The sequence below is a fragment of the Mobula birostris genome, chromosome 8 (assembly GCF_030028105.1).
Source record: "Mobula birostris isolate sMobBir1 chromosome 8, sMobBir1.hap1, whole genome shotgun sequence".
NCBI lineage: Eukaryota > Metazoa > Chordata > Chondrichthyes > Myliobatiformes > Myliobatidae > Mobula > Mobula birostris.
In genome coordinates, this window is record NC_092377.1 from 106,853,996 (window position 1) to 106,876,061 (window position 22,066).

Below are 22,066 nucleotides of genomic sequence, written 5' to 3' on the forward strand. Positions count from 1 at the left end.
AGCAGCTTGTCAAAGGCCTTCTGAAAATCCAAGTACACCACATCTACTACATCTCCTTTGTCTACCCTGCTTGTAATTTCCTCAAAAAATTGCAGTAGGTTAGTCAGGCAGGATATTCCTTTCAGGAAGCCACACTGGTTTTGGCCTATCTTGTCATGTGCCTCCAAGTACTCCATAATCTCATCCCTAATAATCAATTCCAACAACTTCCTAACCACTGATATCAGGCTAACAGGTCTATATAGTTTCCTTTCTGCTGTCCCCCACCCTTCTGAAACAGCGGAGTAACATTTGCAATATTCCAGTCACCCGGTACAATGCCGGAACCTATCGATTCTTGAAAGATCATTGTTAATGCCTCCGCAATCTCTCCAGCTACTTCCTTCAGAACCCAAGGGCGCATTCCATCATGTCCAGGAGATTTATCCACCCTCAGACCATTAAGCGTTCTGACAACAAATTTCACAGGCGTAATTTTCACTGCACATACTTCACTTCCTTGACACTCTTGAATGTCCAGTATACCACAGATATCTTCCACTGTGAAGACTGATGCAAAATATGCATTCAGTTCCTCTGCCGTCTCTACATCTCTCATTACAATATCTCCAGCATCATTTTCTATTGGTCCTATATCTACCCTCAACTCTCTTTTACCCTTAATATACTGAAAAAAGCTTTTAGCTCGCCTCACCCTGCCACCCATTTTACTGCTTGTGCTTAATTATCTTCAAGTGGGATAGGGAAGATAAGGTATCCCTGTCTACTGTTAAAAAGGACACAGATGAAATGCGGAGGGTGAGCATGGGTGGCAGGCTGGAATGAGCACAACCAGCTCCAACAGTCACTGGATCATCCCAGTGTCTTCACCTCAAGGCATAGATCTTGGGCAGACTCAGCTGTGGAACTCCCTAATTGATTAATCTTCAATGGTTCCATTGGTGTTGGTCCTTCACCTATAAATATGTGTTAACTGATCACTGACACTCTTCACTGACAGATCAATAATATCAACTTTCAACCCTGAAGGGCTTGGATAGGGTGAATGCACACAGTTTTTTTCTTAGGACTGTGGAATTAAGAACTAGGGGGTACAAAGTTTAAAGTGAGAGGGAAAAGATTGAACAGCAATCTGAGGGACAAAGTTTTCTCCCATAGCTGGCCAGTATATGGAATGAGCTACCAGAGGAAATGGTGGCAGCAGGTACATTAACAATGTTTAAAATTCAGTCAGACGTGACTGGAAAGCTTCAAAAGGTTATGGGCCTAATGCTGGCAAACGATACTAACTTGGGTGGGGTATTTTGGTTGGCAAGGAGCAGCCTATTTCAAATTTGTAGAAATCTAACTTCTGCCCAGAAACTGAAATGTTTAACTCATAGGACTCACAGGTAGGAATCAGTGAAGAATGAATGATTGGCTTTCTTTAAAGCTGGACATCATGTGTAGTGAAGCTCCCATGAACATACAGATTTGCACCAGTAGTAGGCCAGCTGGCCCCTGAAGCCTATTTGGGCATTTAATAAGGTTGTTTCTGATCAGATCTAATATCAGCTCTGCATTCCCATCGACCGCTCTACCCTACCCACTGCTTGTTCAGTATCTGCCATAAAAAACCTTTGAAAACCTCACTTCTACAGTTCTTAGAAAAGAGGTACTTGTCAAGTTGCAGAATATTTATTCATTTACTTATTAGAGATCGAGTTCAGCTCTTTCCAGCCCAATGAGCCGAGCCAAGCCGAGCTACACTGCTGCCACACTAGCATGGTGCCCCGAGTATCCTTAACTAGTGGGATCTAACGGACCGACCTCAGACTTCCAGGAATACATTTAAAGGGATGGGAACCCAACCAGTAAAAGGCTTCATACTGGCAAATTCTTCATACAGATATACAGCATGGAAATAGACCCTTCAGCTCAACTCATCCATACCAACCAAGTTATCCGCTAAAGCTCGTCCCATTTGCCCGTGTTTGGCCAATATCTCTCAACTCACGTACCTGTCCAATATTTCTAAATTATTGCAATTGTAGTTGATTTTAGCAACTTGACTTTACTAACTATCCACTGCTTAACACACTAAATTTCGCATATATAGAGAAGATGACCTTGGTTTAAAAGCACCATCCAAAAGATAACATCTAAATATGTAATCCAGAATCTCAATCATCTAACATCTAACATGTAGATGATCTAACGCGTAAGCAGCACATCATTCCCCAGTACTGCACTGAAGGACCAGCCTCCACTACAAGGCACAACTTATTGGTATGGAAACACCAATGCCCGGGAACAGAAAAGTCTACAAACAGAAGTGGATATAGCCCAGCCCATCAAAGGCAAAGCCTTCCCCATCATTGAGCACATCTACAAGGAAGCAGCACAAATCATCAAGGCACCCCCACCCCCCCCATCATCCAGGCCATGCTCTGGTCTCGCTACTACCATTGCTATACCTACAGGAGTGGGAAGTCCCACACACTACAAACATAAAGCTGCTGAACTGGTGTGGATAACTTCACTGAGCTCAACGTTGAACTGAGTCCACAACCTATAAATTCATTTTCAAGGACTCTACAACTCAGTATTGCTTATTTACTGTTATTTTTATTATTTCGATAGTCTTCTTTTGTACATTGGTTGTTCATTATTTACAGTTTTTCATAAGCTCTATCATATTTCTTTACTTTTCTGTAAATATCTGCATGGAAATTAACTTCAGGACAGTATATGGTGGCATCTCTGTGCAAGATGCAACGCCAGTACGATGAAACAGTTGATTGTGGACTTCAGGAAGGGTAAGACGAAGGAACACATACCAATCCTCATAGAAGAATCAGAAGTGGAGAGAGTGAGCAGCTTCAAGTTCCTGGTGCAAAGATCTCTGAGGATCTAACCTGATCCCAATATATCGATGTAGTTATAAAGAAGGCAAGACAGTGACTATACTGCATTAGGAGTTTGAAGAGATTTGGCATGTCAACAAATACACTCAAACACTTCTATAGTTGTACCATGGAGAGCATTCTGACAGGCTGCATCACTGTCTGATATGGGGAGGCTACTGCACAGGACCGAAAGAAGCTGCAGAAGGTTGTAAATCTAGTCAGCTCCATCTAGGGCACTAGCCTGCAAAGTACCCAGCATATCTTCAGGGAGCGGTGTCTCAGAAAGGCAGCTTCCTTTATTGAGGACCTCCAGCACCCAGGACATGCCCTTTTCTCACTGTTACCATCAGGTAGGAGGTACAGAAGCCTAAAGGCACATAATCAGCAATTCAGGAACAGATTTTTCCCCTCTGCCATCCGATTCCTAAATGGACATTGAAGCTTTGGACACAACCTCACTTTTTTTAAAATATACAGTATTTGTTTTTGCGCAATCTTTTTATAATCTATTCAATATACCCAATTGATTTACTTGTTTATTTATTGTTATGTTTTTTTTATTCTCTCCACTAGATTATGTATTGCATTGAACTGCTGCTGCTAAATTAACAAATTTCACGTCACGTGCCGGAGATAATAAACCTGATTCTGATTTCTGACTTTGATAATAATTTTACTTTGGACTTTGGGCTTTAATCTTAATCATCGATGAAGAGACCTAAGCTGTCCTGAACTGTTATCAAGCAGCATCCACCAAGAGAGACAGGAGTCTGTGAACACCAGGCTCTGGAGCACAAACAAAACAATGTGTTGGAGGAGCTCAGTGGATCAGACGCCATCTGTGCAGGCAAAAGGACAGTCAACCTTTTGGGCTGAGACCCTGCGTAGGGAAAGCAATGAAACCAAAGGGGTGAGGCAAGAGCTGGCAAGTGATAAGTGGAACCAGCTGAGGAGGATAATAATGGGCAGGTGGAGCCACGCTGGGGTTGGAGGGGAGAGTTGAAGGATGGAGAAAGCCACAGAGGTTGTGAGACATCAAAGTACTGCAGATTATGCAAAGAAAGATGGGGAATGGAATCAGATAATGGAGAGTGGGAGGACAGACAGGAGAAGTGTGTGGGTGTTAGGCAGATGGAGTAGGCGGAAGAGGCAGAAGAAAACTGGGTGACAGGGCATTAGGATTGAGGATCTGCAAGAAAGGGTGTGTGCAATGGGGCCTGGGGAGCATCAGAAGGTGAGAAAGTGGGGAGAGGAACTGAAATGGCTAACAGCTAGGAGTGGACAGAGCAAAGATGTTTGGTACAGTCGCCGTCTAGTCTGCACTTAGTGTTCCTAACATTGGGAACATCAAATGCAATAAACCAGTCAGGAGGAGGTGCATGTGACTGCCTGCCTCACAAGAAGGGCTATTTAGTTAGTGGCCTCTGGCCATACTTACACCTCCTACAGTAGCATTTACCAAGAACTTTGTTGTGTATTCAGGAAGAGTTCTGACAACAACAGATCTTGGCTACAGATCTCAATCAAGTTTTGGTCCAAACATGAACAAGGGCTGAATTCCTACAGTAAGAGTGACTGCTCGTGATATAGTGGAAAGATGTAACTACACGTACTTTCAAGAAGCCCAAACAAAATTATAATTAGTGGAAATCAAAGGAAAAGCTCCAAAATCATCTAAGCTACTGACACAGTAGAACAAACACTGTGGATCCTACAATGCACGAACCAAGTCATTACCCAAAGGCTTTTCATCACTTACAAAGGGAACGCTCAGTGTGATGGACTATGTAATGATACTTATATAGGCCAATGTAATTCCCTAACATTCAGATCATGATGGCCTCCCCCATAGGCATCTTCAGTTTCTTAAAACAGAATAGTACAACATACAACAGGCCTTTCAGCCCACGATGTTGTGTCAACCTCTTAACCTACTCCAAGATCAACCTATCCCCTCCCTCCCATATAGCCCTCTTTTTTCTATCATCCATATATCTATCTAATCTCAAGTCTCCTGAATGTATCTGCCTCTACCACCAGCCCTGGTAGCGCATCCCACACACCAACAATTCTGTGTAAAAGAAAAAACCTCACCTTGGACATCTCCCCCCAATCCTTTCCTCCAATTAAAATGACGCCCCCTAAGCAGGAAATAAAGGTTGCTCATCAAGTTAAAGTGCGCTCCATTTGGCTTCAATTACATTATTCTGGCAGGATGGAAATGAACACAGAGGTCTCAGAATAGTAGCCACGGATATGGGAAGTGATTCAGGAATTTGAAGAGGAAAAGGGACTGGAAGTGGGGAATTACTGGCAAGGACTAAGAGTTTAATGGCTGTTTTTTTTGAAGCAAGGATTGATGATAAGGGATATGAAGAGGTAGGGAGCACAAACTATAAGCAGTGGTCTGTATTATGATGATGAATTGTTATTCATTGTTATTGCTTTGAGAACTGACAAGAAGATCAGAACTTCCACATAGTGAAATGAAGAAATCAGAAGTGCTAACTCAGTACAGTACAGATTCAAACAGTCTACCTCCACGGGTTGCAATATTTGCAGACTTCACCTTGAACATAATCTGAACATGAACATGAACTTTTTTTTTAAGTGTGTCGTACCAGACATTCAGCCATTCTTGTCTGGCATGTGGTGTCAGGATTAACCGGGTCACATTATGAACGTTCCTGACTCGCCCCTTGTATTTTTCACGAGGCCGAGTGGCTAGCTCGACACTCAACCCGGCACGGATGGAAAGCGTGCTCGGGGGCAGCCCGACCTGGGTTTGAACTCAGGAACCTTCACTTTGGAGTCCGGCGCTGATCTCAATGCGCCACCAACTGGCCAGTGAACTAGTCCACTATTAAACCCTCCTGAGGATCCAATGCTTATTTATACAATAAGTGAGTAAGTTTTTGATGGCTTACCAAGCACCCCAGCAGGCCCTAAATAACCACATTTTTTGTATGTGTTTTATACTTCCTTCCCAAAAATATTTCAAAACAAATAGCAGAACAACTGCAGCAAGTCAGGAGCACTTTCTCAAGAGCAATTAGAAATAGTTAATATACACTAGTCTGTAGAGTCACCAAAAAATCTTGTCAAATAACCTTTTCAGTCCACTCAAAGACACAGCTCAAAGAGTATGTAAAAGAATAAAGGAATACAAAAATAGAGCTTTGGGTCACTGCAACTACAACTCTACATCTCACCTCCATTCTGAGTGTTGTCTTTGGGCTCTTACACCGCTCCAATAAGCTTCAAGACAAGTCCAAGGAAAAAACAACTCGTATAACTACCATTTCAAAGTCAACAATGAGTTCAACAACTTCATAACGATTACTGTTAATTTTTCTTCAGAAAGCAAATGCTAACAATGAACTTCAAAGTAAATTTATCAAAGTATGTATAAGTCACCAAATACTACCCTGGGATTCATTGTGTTCCAGGCATTCACAGAAGAAGAAAGAAATGAAACAGCAGTGAAAAGCCAGCATGGCCTGAAGGGGGATGAACTACACTCAATCCCCGCCACAAACCATCACAAACCTTCCCTTCTGTCCTCTGTGTCATCCCCTACGTTTGTTGTCTCTGCATGTGTTTAAAATCCATCACATTTATAACATATTTTATTCTTGCAGATGGGCACAGAGTTGAAACTTCAGTTATCTCTCACGTATTTTTCCTGACTATGGACTACTTCCAGCTGTTTAGTAAGAACATTACGTAACCAGGAGGGAAACCCTAAATAACAATTAATAATATCATACCTCCTTAAGCTAGTGAATGCAAGGATAGTCACTAAATGAAAGAAAAGTTTCAACCAAAAATCACTGAACTCATGAGTTAAATTTGTAGGTTTCGTACAACATCTAACTGTCCTGGAGCACGTCATTGTCAGTGAGATCCAAAACTGGTTCCCCTTGAAAACTATGAATTATGTTATATTGTTGAACTGTGTGAAGAATAAATATGATCAAAAAGGATGAAAGGTATCAAATCAATCTCTACCTTTACAGTACAAGTAATTTATCCATAGCCTATAGATATGGATAAGAGCGGCGTTTGCAGGAGTGGAGTATTAAATTAGAACAGGATAAATTATACCAGTATCAGGCAGGAACTAGGGAGAGTTACTTGAGAAAAGCTGTTTTTGGACCTCCACATCCGATACATGGAGGGTCTTTAAAGACCAACTGCACAAGGTGGTTCAGAAGATATATGACATGTTTGCCTTTACTAGTTGAGGCATGGAGTTCAAAAGTCAGGAAGTTATGGTACAGCTTTATAAAGCTCTGGTTTGGCCACATCTGGAGTATTGCATACAGTTCTGGTCACCACATTATAGGAAGGATGTTGAGGCTTTGGAGAGGGTGCAGAAGAGGTTTACCAAGATGCTGCCTGGATGTGCCACAACAAGAGGTTGGACAAACTTGGGTTGTTTTCTCTGGAGTGGCAGGGACTGAGGGGAGATCTGATAAAGGTTTATAAAATTATGAGAGGCATAGATAGACAGCAGACAGATAGTAGACATACAGCATCTTTTTCCAAGGGCTGAAATGTCTAATAGCAGAGGCCATGCATTTAAGATGAGAGGGGGTAGTGCAAAGGAGATGTGAGGGGCAAACTTGTTTTTAAATACAGAGAGCAGTGGGTAGTACAGAGAGAGTACTAATACACAGGGAATAGAGAGTAGTGTGTGCCTGGTATGTATAGCCTTGAGTGGTGGTAGAGGCAAATACATTAGAGACTTTCAAGAAATGTTTAGATAGGAACATGAATGTAAGGGAAATGGAAAGATATGGACATTGTGTGGACAGAAGGAATTACTTTAGTTGGCAATTTGATGAACAATTTGATTGATTCGGCACAGGAGTGAGGGCCAGAGGGCCTGTTCCTGTGCTATACTGTTCTATGTTCCATATTCGACATACCTGATATCTGACATTCCAGACTCATACTTATATTGGTGGATTAGGTTGTCCAGATTTCGGCAAAGTTGTAACGTGACAGCTGTCACCACCCTCTGCAGTACTTTCCCCATATATGGAAGAACTGATGTGATTAATCCAATCCACTGAGCATCCATTTTACAGGAAAAGGGTTGATTCAATGCCTTAATCACAGCGGAGATGAACATTCCCTGAGAAGTAATTGGTTGTGAGTGCAAGTACTGTAAGGATATCAGTGGCTGTTGCGGATTACTATTTTCTAGATCGGAGCTGACAAATTCATAGCCAGTCTCACTGTCCTCAGATGCAACCATTACTCGGTGCTCCAGAACAATTAATCGCTGCACCAGTTTTAATAACTGGGTCTGTAACGTACTACAATTGTCAATTTCATCCTCTGAGAAGTTGATGATACTGTCCTCAGACAAACCCTCTTCAATGGCTGTGACGTTCTTTCCAACTGTTCTCAGATGGTGCCATTTCTGTGCACTGAAGATAGATGAAAGCAAGCAGTGGAGGACCACTTTCTGAACCTTACATTTCAGTAACATATCAGAGATAAAGCTAGCAAAGCCTTTGGCTGAATTTTCCGTCACCTTTGCCAGTTCCATGAAGAGCAAAGTTAGGATTTGGATGCTTACAATTTGCAAGTTTCGGTTTCCAGAAAGGTCTTGTTGTGTCACTTTCACGTGGGTTGGATAGTAGCTCCTCAGGAAGTACAAACAGAGAGAGATGATGATCTCTATGTACATGGAGCTACGGAAAGCATGACTGGAGTCAAGTGGAATGTGACTGTAGAAGTCCCTTCCCATCACTGAGATCCTGTGCCTGGCCATGAGGTTCTGCAGTAGGGAGAGCTGGGGAGTGTATGTGTTATTTACACTGGTCGTAGAGATTGCATTGACAAATCCTGCGGGATTTGCTTTCAAGATAGCTTCAATGGCAGACAGTGCGTGCAAAGCCCTTGTTGAATCACACACTTGAAGATAGAGTAAAACATGCTGGTATAAAGGATGAATATGAAATTTTGATGTTTTCCAAATTCCTGGTGATCCCACATCACTCTCAATTTCGGAAACCTCACCTTCACCACAGCTATACCAGTTCTCTAGATCCAAGCTGTCTCCAAAGAAAACATTGAGAGGCTTGTTTTTTTCATTCTGAGCTTTCTTCTTATCATCTTCCTTTTTTCTGCTAACTTTTACCTTGGGCTTTGCACCAGGTGGTTTAGGGAAATCTTTAAACCCAAGCTCTATTGCAGACAGCTTCTGCGTTGCTTTCCTATGTTGTCCTAAGTGCTCACCAGTTGGGCTTCTTTTCAGAGACTGCACCTCCTCTGGAGAGAGGCTGTAGTTAGCAGAAGGGTTCTCCGACATTGCCAGAGAAGGTGATGATCTGGGCCGACTTAGACTTTCGGTCATGGACTCAATGCCACCATCTGTTGAGGCTGACAAATTTTCAGGACTGGCGCTTTTAGCTACCTCATTCAGGAGACCTTGAGCAAGCACACTTTTACTTTCACTTAGGACAGAACACTCTGCCAGCTGGGTGTTAACGCTTGATCCCACTGTGCTGGTCTCAGTGCAAGTTGGAACCTGATATTCAAGAGAGTCAGACTTATCTTTCATTCCATTTACAACAGCGCTGATCAAATCTGAAACCACCTGCTGTACGATACCATCCACCGAATCTTCTGACCAAATCTGTGAACTCTGATTGGTCTTTGAGCTGCTCACAGTCAGCAGCTCTGCCTCATAACTGCTGTTGTCTCCTGCTGAGGACTGGGAACAGCCAGATTCTGAACTGTGGAGCATTTCTGCCTGCTGTTCCTGCATATCGAAGTCTGACACTCCAAATGGTAAGGTCTCGCTGCTTGTGCTCAACATGGACAGCCTGTCACTTAAAGGGTTCACTGTAAAGCTGAAGTTTTCCATCTCTTCCACAACTAAATGTTTGCTCACTGGTCCTTTCGAAGGTGGATGTTTTCGAGGGTCAAATGACAGGTGTCCAAAAACTATGGAATTACAAAGAAAGTTCACTTTCAATCTTATTAACCAGCTCTAATATAATTCATTTGAGCAGAAATAAATCTTAAATACATTTTACACTGGCCATTTCTAGAGAGCAGTAAATTCGCTAGATGTTTCTTTCCATTTTAGATATACCAATACTGGAATATCGAAAGTTTGGTAAAATTACATTCACATTATGCTTTCATTATTGTTAACTAACATCACACTAATAAAATAATGAAATCTACAAATGAACACTTCAAAGCAGCAAGATAATAGACAAGATATTTAAGAAATATTTTGCATTTCGTAAACCCACTAGCTAATCACTTGCAAACATCAGGATATTTTCCTGATAATGGATTAGATTGTTACTTTGATTAGATTGTGTAGTTTGAATTTCTTATGCCTGCTTGTATTTTTATAATTACCTATGCATATGCAATTGTTCAGTGTGTCCCCTGGTGGTTACAGTTCTTTGGGGCACTTCTCTGTTTTTGTGAATGTTTGCAAAGAGAAAAGACTTTCAGGATGTATATTGTATACATTTCTCTGACATTAAATTTGGCCTTTGAACCTTTGAAATAGTTGAAACCCTTTTTAGTTTTTTTCCACTTGAAATAATTAAAACTTAAAAGAGAGCAACACTGTTCAGCTGGGAAGTTGACTGAGTAGGTGTTGGTTATGGGGAGAGGAGGAAAGGCTGGTTCAAAGAGGGAAGAAGAATTTAGATTTCATAACAGAACAATTTCCAGATGACCACTATTATAATAATTGGAAATTAAATGACAGGCCACTGACTGCACTCTACCATCACTGAGGAACTCACATGTGTCCAGGACAAAGAAACAGGCAGTAACAATCATTGTAGAAACTATCCATCCTGCAAACTGCCTTTTCCAAATGCTCTCACCTGGAAAGTGCACAGGACTTTTAAAACAAAAACTTCACACTGCCTTACAAGTTTCTTCAGCCAGGCAGTTAATCTGACAACTACCCCTCTCTATCAATGTTCCCACTAATTTATAATGACCAGTGTGTGCAAACATCTTGTGCTGTGTAATTTTTTTGCCTGGTGACAACAACGTGTGCACTGAATAATTATTTCAATAAAAACAGTACAAATAAGCCAATTCTAAAATCTGTAGACAAATCATCGTAAACTCCACTTTGTCAACACTGTCTGTGTCAGAAACCGGAAAAAGAAATGTGATTGTGTACGACTGTGAAATAATCTTAACATGCCAACAAGGCAGAGGGTGACAACCTTTTGTGCACTACCAGCAAAAGATGTGTACACACGTACACGTGCATGTCTTAGAAGGAACATTGCCCTCCATCTATTAACCCATTACTGTACTGTAAACATTTTAAACCACTTTTTGTAATGCTGTTTACATTGTAAATACATGCTGGTGTTTACATATTTATGAACATTTTATTCCACATCCAAACTTTAAATTCTAACCAGATTTTTAAAATAATTTTTTATTGTTTATAATTATTGAATGCTGTCTTTTTTTGTTGTATACTGCACCCCAACCAACACATTGCAGCAAATTCATAATACAGTGGATACCGGTTTATTGGGACAGCCATTTGCTTGGGACGCTAGACCACTTAAACTGGGACAGGAGACTATTACCGAACAGTTTCTAACTGGCGTCAGTCACATGCACTTACATGGCCGTTAGATGCTACACCGTACTTCAAGCAAACAGTTTTTAAGTAGCATCAGTTGCCTGTGTTTGTGTTCAAAAAGCAGTGACTTTAGTCACTGATAGTTGGCGAGAAATAAGCAGCAGGACAATTCAGAACAGTTTTGCTCTGTGCAGTTTCAAGAATTCAGGCTTGGAAATGAAACAATTTCACTACTTCAACAAGTTCAGAATTACGAAGGTATTGACAATCATCTTGAATGCTACAGTAAAAATGAAGATTTAGAAGATGCAATTGTTGAAAGCATTGTAGGAAGGCAATCTATTATCTGCACTAAGTGTCTACACTGATTTTGTTCATTGACAGTCATTCAAAAGAACACAGCAGTGTACACCGGATGAATTGCTCTGTCGATACCTATTAGGAACCAATAAACAGTTTTATAGTACTGTAGTAGTATTGGTAATGATCTAATTTGTTCTGTATTTCATTTAGATACATAATTTGTTACTCAGTTAAGTGGTAGTTTGTCTTTTTTATACTTTTTCATTATTTCCATGAAACTTCAGCTAAGTGGGGCAGCCGCTTAATTGGGCCAAACTGTACTGGTCCTGATGTGTCCCAATTAACTGGAATCCACTGTACACGTAAATGTATATTGGGGATAATGTGCTTCTTGAAAATAGATGAATGACTAGACTTTTCATATAATACGTCACTAAAAGGGCACCTACCATCAACAGAGTTAATTGGTCCCAAGAAATGATCTCCTTCTTCTTCAATAGGAAGACTCTTGGATTTATTTACATGTCGCTCTATTTGCATTCGCTGCACGGAGATGCGCTGGGTTTTGGGATGAAGGAGCAGCAGAAGTAGTGGCTCAAGGATTCTCGCAACGTCATGTCTCTGGATAACTTGATTCAGCCAGGCCTGGGCTACTGAACAAATAGAGCCATCTGTACTGCTCAGGCTATCAAGCATGATAAATAGTGATCTGCCAAAAAAAAACACAACACGTAAGCAATATTTTGCAAATATCTAAGTGGATCGATGACATCATAAACTATCATCTAGAAGCAAGATCCAGCTAACAAAGCGGAAATATACGGGTCTTGTAGGTATTGCAGGAATCAGTGCTTGGGCACCAATTACCCAAATATTTATCAAAGATCCAGGACCAAATGTAATATTTCTAAATTCACTGGTGACATAAAAGTAGGTGGGACTGTATGGAGATTTCAAAACAATTTAGATAAGTTGTTTGAGAAGGAAAGTGCCTATCCAGTACAGATTTTAATACATAAACAAAAAGTATTATTTAAATGATAGGAAATTGGGAAATGTTGATGTCTAAATGTCCTTGAACACCAGTCACTGAAATTAGCCATGGGAGTTAATAAAGCAAAGAGTACATTGACCTTCTTTTTAAGAGCATTAACTTCAGCAGCAAGGATTATACAGCACCTTAACATAAGAACATAAGAAATAGGAGCAGGAGTAGGCCATCTGACCCATCGAGCCTGCCCCGCCATTCAATAAGATCATGGCTGATCTGTCTGTAAACTCAGCTCCATCTATCTGCCTTTTCCCCATAACTCTTAATTACCCTACTATGTAAAAATCTATCTAACTGTTTCTTAAATATATTTAGTGAAGAAGCCTCAACTGCTTCCCTGGGCAGAGAATTCCACAGATTCACCACTCTCTGGGAAAAACAGTTTCTCCTCATCTCCGTCCTAAATCTTCTCCCCTGAATCTTGAGGCAATGTCCCCTAGTTCTAGTCTCACCTACCAATGGAAACAACTTTCCTGCTTCTATCTTATCTATCCCTTTCAAAATTTTGTATGTTTCTATAAGGTCCCCTCTCATTCTTCTGAATTCTAGAGTATAGTCCCAGGTGACTCAATCTCTCCTCAAAGGTTAACCCCTTCATCCCTGGAATCAACCTGGTGAATCAAAATGGTCTGTTCCAATATCACGACAGCTTTGTCCAGATTATTGCCCGCAATTTATGAATTTTAATGTGAACAGAGATGCTCTGCTCTGTGGAATGTCTGTCACAGACTGTGGTAGGGGCCAAGTCCATGGGTATACTTAGGGTGAAAGTTGATAGTTCCCTGATTGGTCGGGGCATGAAAGGATATGGCGAGAAGGCAGGTGTATGTGGTTGAGTGGGATCTGGGACCAGCCATGATGGAATGGCGGACCAGACTCGATGGGCTGAATGGCCTAATTCAGCTGCTATGTCTCATGATCTTATAGTCTAAAAGATAGCAACTGTTTATTAGGCTGAAAGGTATACACACACACCTTACAGGCTTTCATGCACCAAGATAATGGTTGTTGAAAATAGGGTGCAGGGTGCTGTTCTCTACCAAGTATCTTAGACGTGTGTGAACAGGAAACACATAGGCTCTCCCCCATGGAGGCATGCAGAACTTAACTTAATCCTGTGGCAGCTGAAGCAAAATGTGTCCCGTCAAATCATCCGATTCAAGTTCTGCAACCTCGGCATCATCTCCTGCTTTATTTCAGACTTTCAGCATCTTAAGGATTTTGCTTTCTTGCATTAGTGTAACCTTTAGAAAATGTATTTCACTCTCTAACCTATGATATTTAATTTCTTTTTAATTATTTAGAGATACAGCACAATACAGGGCTTTCGGGCTCAATGAGGCACGCCACCATCCAATTCTAGTTAGATCACAGGACAAATTACAATGACCAATTAAACCACTAACCAATGCGACTTTGGACTGTGGGAGGAAACCCAGACGTTCACAAGGAGAATGTACTAATTATTTACAGACAGCGCTGCAATTGAACTCTGAACTCCAAACGCCCTGAGCTGAAATAGCATGGTGCTAACTGCTACGCTACTGTAGCGCCCCATTTATTTTGGAGTTTAAAACTACTACTATACCACAATAACAAACAGCTTTTAAATTCACTGACCTGTCAAAAGTGCGTTTAAAGGAAGAAGATTTGTTGATGAGTAGGTCCCGAGTAATGTGCCAGAGCACTGAAAATTTTAAGTGAGCTTCCATCCGTATTTTCTATAATAAAAGAATAAAAGTTAAAACCATATGTTCCAGTGCAATAACTGGTTCTGGCCCAAGAAGGAAAAAAAACTGGCAGCTAGGCTGGTAAATCATATAAAAAATGTAACCTTATTTGAAGCTAAGGATAAACACCTCAAGGTTTAGAGAATGTGCACATCTGCCCAATTTTAACCTTTCCACCTTTGGCCCCTGCGCCTTCATCTTTCAAGGGCCTAACACTAACCTCACCACATCTCCTGTAAAATGCATCTGTAAACCTAACCCTTTGACCAAGCACTTGCTCTGATCTGGCCCAGCAGCAATTATTGAGATCGCTCCCGTGAAACAACCTGTGACATTTTAAGAAGATGTAAAAGGAACAGAAATTGTTGCTGCTGTTGTGGTGCGTCCTCACTTGAAGAATCTCATGTGTTAGCACAAAGAACATTACAGCAGAGTACAGGCCCTGCAGCCCGCAACCTTTTAACCTGCTCTAAAATCAATCTAACCTTTCAGCCCTCCATTTTGCTATCATCCATGTGCCTATCTAAGTGTCTCTTAAATGTTCCCAACACTCTTGGGTAAATATCCTACCTCTGACATTCTCCCCTACCCCGATACTTTCCTCCAATCACCTTAAAATTATGCCATTTCCACTCTGGGAAAAGAAGTCTCTGGCTGTCCACTCTATCTATGTCTCTTATCATTTTGTACACCTCAATCAAGTTACCCCTTATCCTCCTTCACTCCAAAGAGAAGACCCCTAGCACACTCATCCTGTCATCATGCACCATGCTCTCTAATCCTGGCAGTAGCCTGATAAATCTCCTCTGCACCCTCTCTAAAGCTTCCAGATCCTTCCTATCATGAGGCGACCAGAACTGAGCATCAATATTCCAAATGTGGCCTAACCAGAGTTTTATATTTAAATACTTAACAAAGCAGGAAATGTAATATCAGACAAGATCCAGCTACTACAAGAATCACAAAAAGTGATCACAACTAGAACTGAGAGTGCCTTGGGAAGACCAGACTGAGGAGGTGTTTGAGCGTTAGAAAGCCAAATACCAGGAGCTGGTAGAGCAGTGCCGGAGACAGGGGTGGAGGCACTATATGAGCCTATGAAGATGGGTGTCAAGGTTTTGCTGGCTGCTAGATCAACAGAACCTACTTTCTCCTTGGCATTACAGGGGACTGCAAAGAAAAGAGTCATTGGGACAGTTATAGAGGCTGCTGAGCAAGCATCCAGATGGCTATAGATCAAGAGGTGCTGCTGGGACATAAGCCGGGGCCTGATCAACCTGGCTGGGTCGCCTGGGCGAGGGTGTCTGATGTTGGAAGACCTGAATCACACGATGCCCCTAGGTTACATGATCGATATTGTGTATCAGTGCATCCTAGGATGTACCTCAAAATCATGCATCTTGAAGGTAGTGATTTACAGTATATTACGGGGGAAGCTTTGTTGCTTTTGGCGTGTAACAGGAAGACACTTTCTAAGAGATAGCGCAGGGTAACAGGCACTTCCGGACGCACCACAATACCCAGAGTTTTCATTCACAGCAATTCACATTTATTGCTTCAAGTCTCATCTCAAAATAGTCTTCTAGGTGTTGTCAACAACATAATCTGTGATGTTTAGACAGTAACAATGTTTGCTGCAAGGGGTGGTTTTAGTTCAATACGCAAGGTTTCTTTCACTTACATCATTGAGTAAACCTAATCAATCTCTTCAAATTCACGCTCTAAGTGCTTGCATTACAAGAACACATTTTAACAGAAAAGGCAAAGCATCCAAGACGTTCCAATCCACAGGAATTAGACAGCATGTGCAGAAATACAAACAGAGTATGCTGTGAGAAGAGAAGGAAGATGCTAACTGTGGAGAAAGAGAAAGATTATCTTTCATCACAGGTTCTTCTAAGTATTCCTAAGCATTTTAATTTCAGATTTTGAAAATTTACAGCATTTTGGTTTTCTGTTCCCATACTTGCTCTATCATGAGACCCTCGTTAACTTCTTTAGTTCCTAAGGCCATTGGAGAAATTTTGAGACCAATTACTTCCAGGTCAAAAGATCAGACTGCGAATATAACATTATTTAGCATCTTATAGTTACAGTCCACAGATAATAACCATGCATCCAATTGGAAGAAAAAGAACATTTGGGCCATCAAGTCAATACTAGCTCAGTCCCAACAATGCCATTCCTTTACTTATTTCCCAGGACCTTATTCCCTCTCACATAGCCATCAACTTCCCCCTGATTTTCCTGCCACCCATCCACACAGGAGGCAATTAACCTGCGAACAATGTCTTTGGGGTGTAGGTCACAGGGAAATCCTGCAAATTCTACACAAACTGCACTGGAAGCCAGTATCAAGCCTGTGGTCACTGGAGCTGCAAAGTAATAGCATTTGAAATGAGAAATCTTTAACTCAAAACAAATTTAACTTTTCACTTCTTATTTAAGGAGCAATCCTCCTGAACTAGCCATCTTGGAGGCACAACCAACACCATGCAACTGTTATTTTAAAAAGAATAAAAACATGCATCTAATAACCAAAGTTCTCAGTAATTTTTATCAGAATACCTGTATGTCACCATATACAACCCTGAGATTCATTTTCCTGCGGGCATACTCAACATATCTATATTTTGTTGTATAGATTAACTATAGGGTAACTATAGCAGAGTCAATGAAAGATCAACGAGAGTGCAGAAGACAACAAACGGTGCAAATATAAATATAAATAAATAACAATAAACATCAAGAAAATAAAATAACAGGATAAAGAGTCCTTGAAGTGAGATCGATGATTGTGGGAACATCTCAATGGATGGGCAAGTGAGTGTAGGGTTAACCCCTTTGTCCAACAGCCTGGTGGTTGAGGGGTATTGACTGTTCTTGAACCTGGTGGTATGAGTCCTGAGGCTCTTGTCCTTTCTACATGATGGCAGCAGTGCGAAAAGGGCATGGTCTGGGTGGTGAGGATATCTGATGATGGATGTTGTTTACCTAAAACCGTGCTTCATGTAGATGTGCTCAATGGTGGGAGGGCTGATGTACTACTAAGTCAATGGTACAGAAAGAGATGAGTGAATTGCAAATACTTTGGAGCTTAGGATAAATAGAATTCTGATCTTTGGATTTCCTGGGAGCCCAGTTGTGGAACAGCCCTTAATGTTCCAAGGTTTCAAATCCCTGGCAGATCTTACCGAGCCGGGAGAGGGGGGTTGCATTAATATCCATTGGCAAAGTTTTAAAGCTGTGTCGAGGCAAGCCTGGAAATTGCATCTCCTAACTGTGTACCTAAGTTTCTCTCTTTGTCGCACCTTTCCTTCAGGCAGCAACAAGAGCTACCACAGAACAAACTCGTGGCCAGGTACGATTGGAACCATGTATTGCCCTTGTGTTCATCTGCACAGGGCCCAGCAAATGCATCAGTTCCAAAGGATATTTCATATTCTCTGGAATCATCAGGGCAAATGGATAAATCTGGTCAGAAGTGTGTGTGTGCAATTCCTGCCTGCCTGTTAAAGCTTTACATGACATCCAAAGACGGCTACAATGTCACTGCCGCTGTGGATTTATCAAGGGCAAAAGCAGCAGCACTGATTTAGACGCAATATTCACTGCCACATAATGACGTACAGATCTGGCATGACACCCCCATACCTTATCTTTATGCAGCAGTTGCTGACTTATGACATCTTCGCATACGCTGGAAGATGGAACAAGATTATGCAGCTGATAAAACAGTTCCACACTCCTCTGATAACACTGAGGCGTTTTCTCCCCAAGCTGGTTCCAAAGTGCCACTGCCGCTTGCTTAAGAGAAAAAGAAAACAAAATCAATGCTACTTTAACTGTTAATTAATACACAGTGCAGCTTAAACACTTACTATAAATCTGCTGGTACATTTGATCATTTCACCTCTTTAATTTGTTATTCCTTTAGAAATTTCAGTAAAGCACATGTCCACTCTTCCCCATTGTAGTCATTTATTGTAATCCATATTCTTGCAATTCCCAAGGACGACTATGACATACCTGTATTTATATTTAGAAATACAGTGGCCTTCTGGCCCTTTGAGCTGCACCGCCCAGCAGCCCTGCCCATTTAACCCTCGCCTAATTGCAGCACAATTTACAATGACCAATTTACCTACTAACTGGTACATTTTTGGAATGCAGGAGGAGTAGCACTGAGACGAGAACTTGCTTCATCAAGGCACAGAAAGCTATAAACCAAAAATATACCTCAGGTTACTACAGAAAGCGAGGGAAGAGATTGCTGCGCTTTTGGCGATGATCTTTGCCCACTGGCCATAGGAAGAGCACCAAATGATTGGACGGTGGCAAATGTTACTCCTTTGGGCAGGAAAGGGAGTAGAAATAACCCTGGGAATTGTAGACCAGTGAGTCTTATTTCAGTGATGGGCAAATTAGTGGAGAAGATTCACAGAGACAGGACATACGAGCATTTGGAGAAGCATAATCTGATTAGGGATAGCCAGCATGGCTTTGAGAATAAGCTACTTTTATGAATCTACTGCATAAGGTAGGGAAAAATTGCATAAGCACAAACAGCATATTACAAGGTGTAATTAAACTTTACTGAAGCACCTTTAAAAAAATCCTTGTATTAGTATTTAACTAAGCCATGCAGAATGATACGTGATTGCTATTTTAATGACAGTCTCTGGGGAAGTAGTGTGGAGATGACTGTATGCCAATATCTTCAACAGAAGCTTTTCGTTTTGCCACAGTATTTTGAGGCATGGGATTAAGTTGAGAAGGGAAAGATTTAAAAAGGGAACTGATAGGCAACTTCTTCATACAGAGAGTACTGTGTATGTGAAATGAACCTTCAGAGAAAGTAGTTGAGGCAGGTGTATTAACAACATTTAAAAGACATTAGGATAAATACACGGACAGGAAAGGTTGAGAGGAATGGGGACAAGATGTAGGCAAATGGGACTAGCTCAGATGTTCAATGTTCGAAGTAAATTTATTATCACACTACACATATGTTACTATATACTACCCTGAGATTAGGGATGGAAGGGTAGGCATTCCTTATGGTAGTATAGCAGTGGTTGAGCGTGTTGGGTCTCCTTGGTGCTGCAGGTGATATGTTGATAATTGGACAGAGATTTCTTCAAGCAACCCTGGCAATGACTTGAAAGGCGTTGGAATAGGCTGCTTCTTGTTTGGTAATCGTGGCACTCAATACATCCAGTGCTTACTTATCATCTGCCTTTGGTAGTGCGCAAACTACAGTCAGGATCACGGAGGAGAGCTCGCTCGATAACTAGAACTGACGTCACTTAATCATTAGATGTCCCGCGGTCAGCATAGATCAGTTGACCCAAAGGGCCAGCTTCCATGCTGTACATTATTAAAGGTATTCTGGTCACAACAAGCAAGCTTTTGAAATGTTGTAAATCTAAAAACTTCTATCAAAAAAAATGTTAAGTGCAATTCTCATCAGAATATAATGTATAAAACATTGTAATTTAGTTCCCTGTAGAGCAGTACAATTTTTAGCAGCCAAGAGAAGGCAGAAAGTCTTAAAATCTTTAAAAAAAAAGTACTCACCTTGAAAAATTCAGTCTTCTGAACCATGAACTTGAGGTTTCCTAGTGTTAGTGGCGGCATGATTACCACAGCCACTGTGCCCTGGTTTGGACTCCGAGGCTGTGCTGGCTCGAGGCTGTTTAAGTTTTCACCACTGACAACAGCAACCGATTGAGCTAGGCCAACTAAGTCAAGCACCAGTGAAATGGCAACACTCTGAATGCTGAAGTCACTGGCAAAACAGCAGGCAGTCATGAGGGTTTGGAGCCAGACCGGGGGCTTTACCTGTGCACAATCTAAAGAAGAGAATATGAAGCTTTCAACTTAACAAAATGATAGCTGGGCAGAGTTATGTTGAATTTAAGAAAAGAACATTAGAAATAGAAGCAAGAGCTAGCCATCAGGCTCAATAATCCTGCTTTGCCATTCAATAAGATCAAGACTGATCTGGTCGTGAACTCAGCTTCACCTACCCACCTTTCCCCTCAAGCCGTGACTATGCAAATACCCAATACCCTGACTATGCAAAAATCTATCTAACTTTGTCTTAAATATATTTAATGAAGTCGCCGCTACTGACAATACTAATAAACCAATTTAATAACAGTGAGAAACCTATCCTCCTAGCAGAGGTATCTAAAACTATAAAGTCAGAGCTACAGATGAAATCTAAGGAAGAACATTTTCCATTTGGAATCTGGAACACAGTGCCTGTGTGGGTGGTGGAGGCAACATTTAAGATGTATCAGGACAGGCACTTGAAGACATCAAAGGCTACAGACCAAAAGGTGGTCAATGGCATCTGAATAGATAGGTTGCTATAGCTGACATGGGCAAGGTGGGCTGAAGGGGTACTCTATGGCTCACAATGAAACATGATCTTTGTTTGAACTAACATTTGCCATGAAGAGGCAACATTACAGGTGAACTGTGAGAGGGAGTTACTAGTTCAATGACTACTAAATTATATACCTAAAGCTTATTTTGTTCGTAACAAATTACTTTTGCACTTGTGAACAAAAAGGTTGATTAATTGATGCAGGATCAAACTCCAAGTGTTGTTCATATTCCTGGGCAGTAAAACTTTTACAGCCCTCAAAATGGATCTGTTTATAGCAGAATTGTTTTCCATTGCACAATTCCCACACTTAAGACAAATATTTTTCAAAAAGTCATTTGTAGAACAATTAAGGCATGAATCACAATTTTTGGAATGTCTATTTCCAAAGTTCCCATTCATATCTGAGCTGTTCACAATCATTCCTGTTATTAAGAGCTGTGCTTACTCACTAATGTGGAACCCTTCCATCTGCTGTGAGGTCAAATGTTTTGAGGCCTTGCAGAGGGTGTAGAAAAGGTTTACCAGGATGCTGCCTGGTTCAGAGGGCATGTGCTATCACAAGAGGCTAGATAAATTAGGGTTTTCTCTGGAGTGCCAGAGGCTGAGGGGGGGGGATCTTATAGAGGTTTACAAAGATTATGAGAGGCATAGATAGAGTGGACAGAGAGTATCTGTTTCCCAGGATTGAAATGTCTGATACCAGAGGGGGTAAGTTCAAGGGGGATAGTTCAAGGGGCATGTGAGAGTAAGCTTTTTAACTCAGAAAGTGGTGGATGCCTGGAATGCGCTGCCTGGTCTGGTGGTAGAGGCAAATACATGGGAAGCTTTTAAGAGACGATTGGATAGGCACATGGATATAAGGAAGATGGAGGGGTATGGAATGGTGCAGTTAGGAGGGATTAATGTTTGGGTGTTTTTGATTTGCATTCTCGCTGGTTCGCACAGCACTGTGGGCGGAATGGCCTGTTCCTGAGCTGTACTCTTCCATGCTCCATGTTCTACCAGGTAGGGAAGAGTCTAAATACTAGTCCTTGGCATTCAGCAGTGTTACCACAATATTTCATCAAAAATTGAAGATATCCTTTCTGG

General features: G+C 41.3%; 1 protein-coding gene across 8 annotated transcripts in view; it reads right to left on the reverse strand.

Moving 5' to 3' along the window:
- The window catches only part of dop1a (DOP1 leucine zipper like protein A), a 222,843-nt gene that overhangs the window by 89,028 nt on the left and 111,749 nt on the right, over positions 1-22,066 (reverse strand). For all 8 annotated transcript variants that reach the window (XM_072265897.1, XM_072265903.1, XM_072265902.1 and 5 more), the window contains 5 exons: positions 20,158-20,432; positions 18,232-18,384; positions 14,468-14,568; positions 12,246-12,505; positions 7,823-9,854 (listed from right to left, as the gene is read on the reverse strand). In XM_072265897.1, the coding sequence (XP_072121998.1) occupies positions 7,823-9,854; positions 12,246-12,505; positions 14,468-14,568; positions 18,232-18,384; positions 20,158-20,432 (2,821 nt within the window). The remainder of the gene's footprint in view (positions 1-7,822; positions 9,855-12,245; positions 12,506-14,467; positions 14,569-18,231; positions 18,385-20,157; positions 20,433-22,066) is intronic.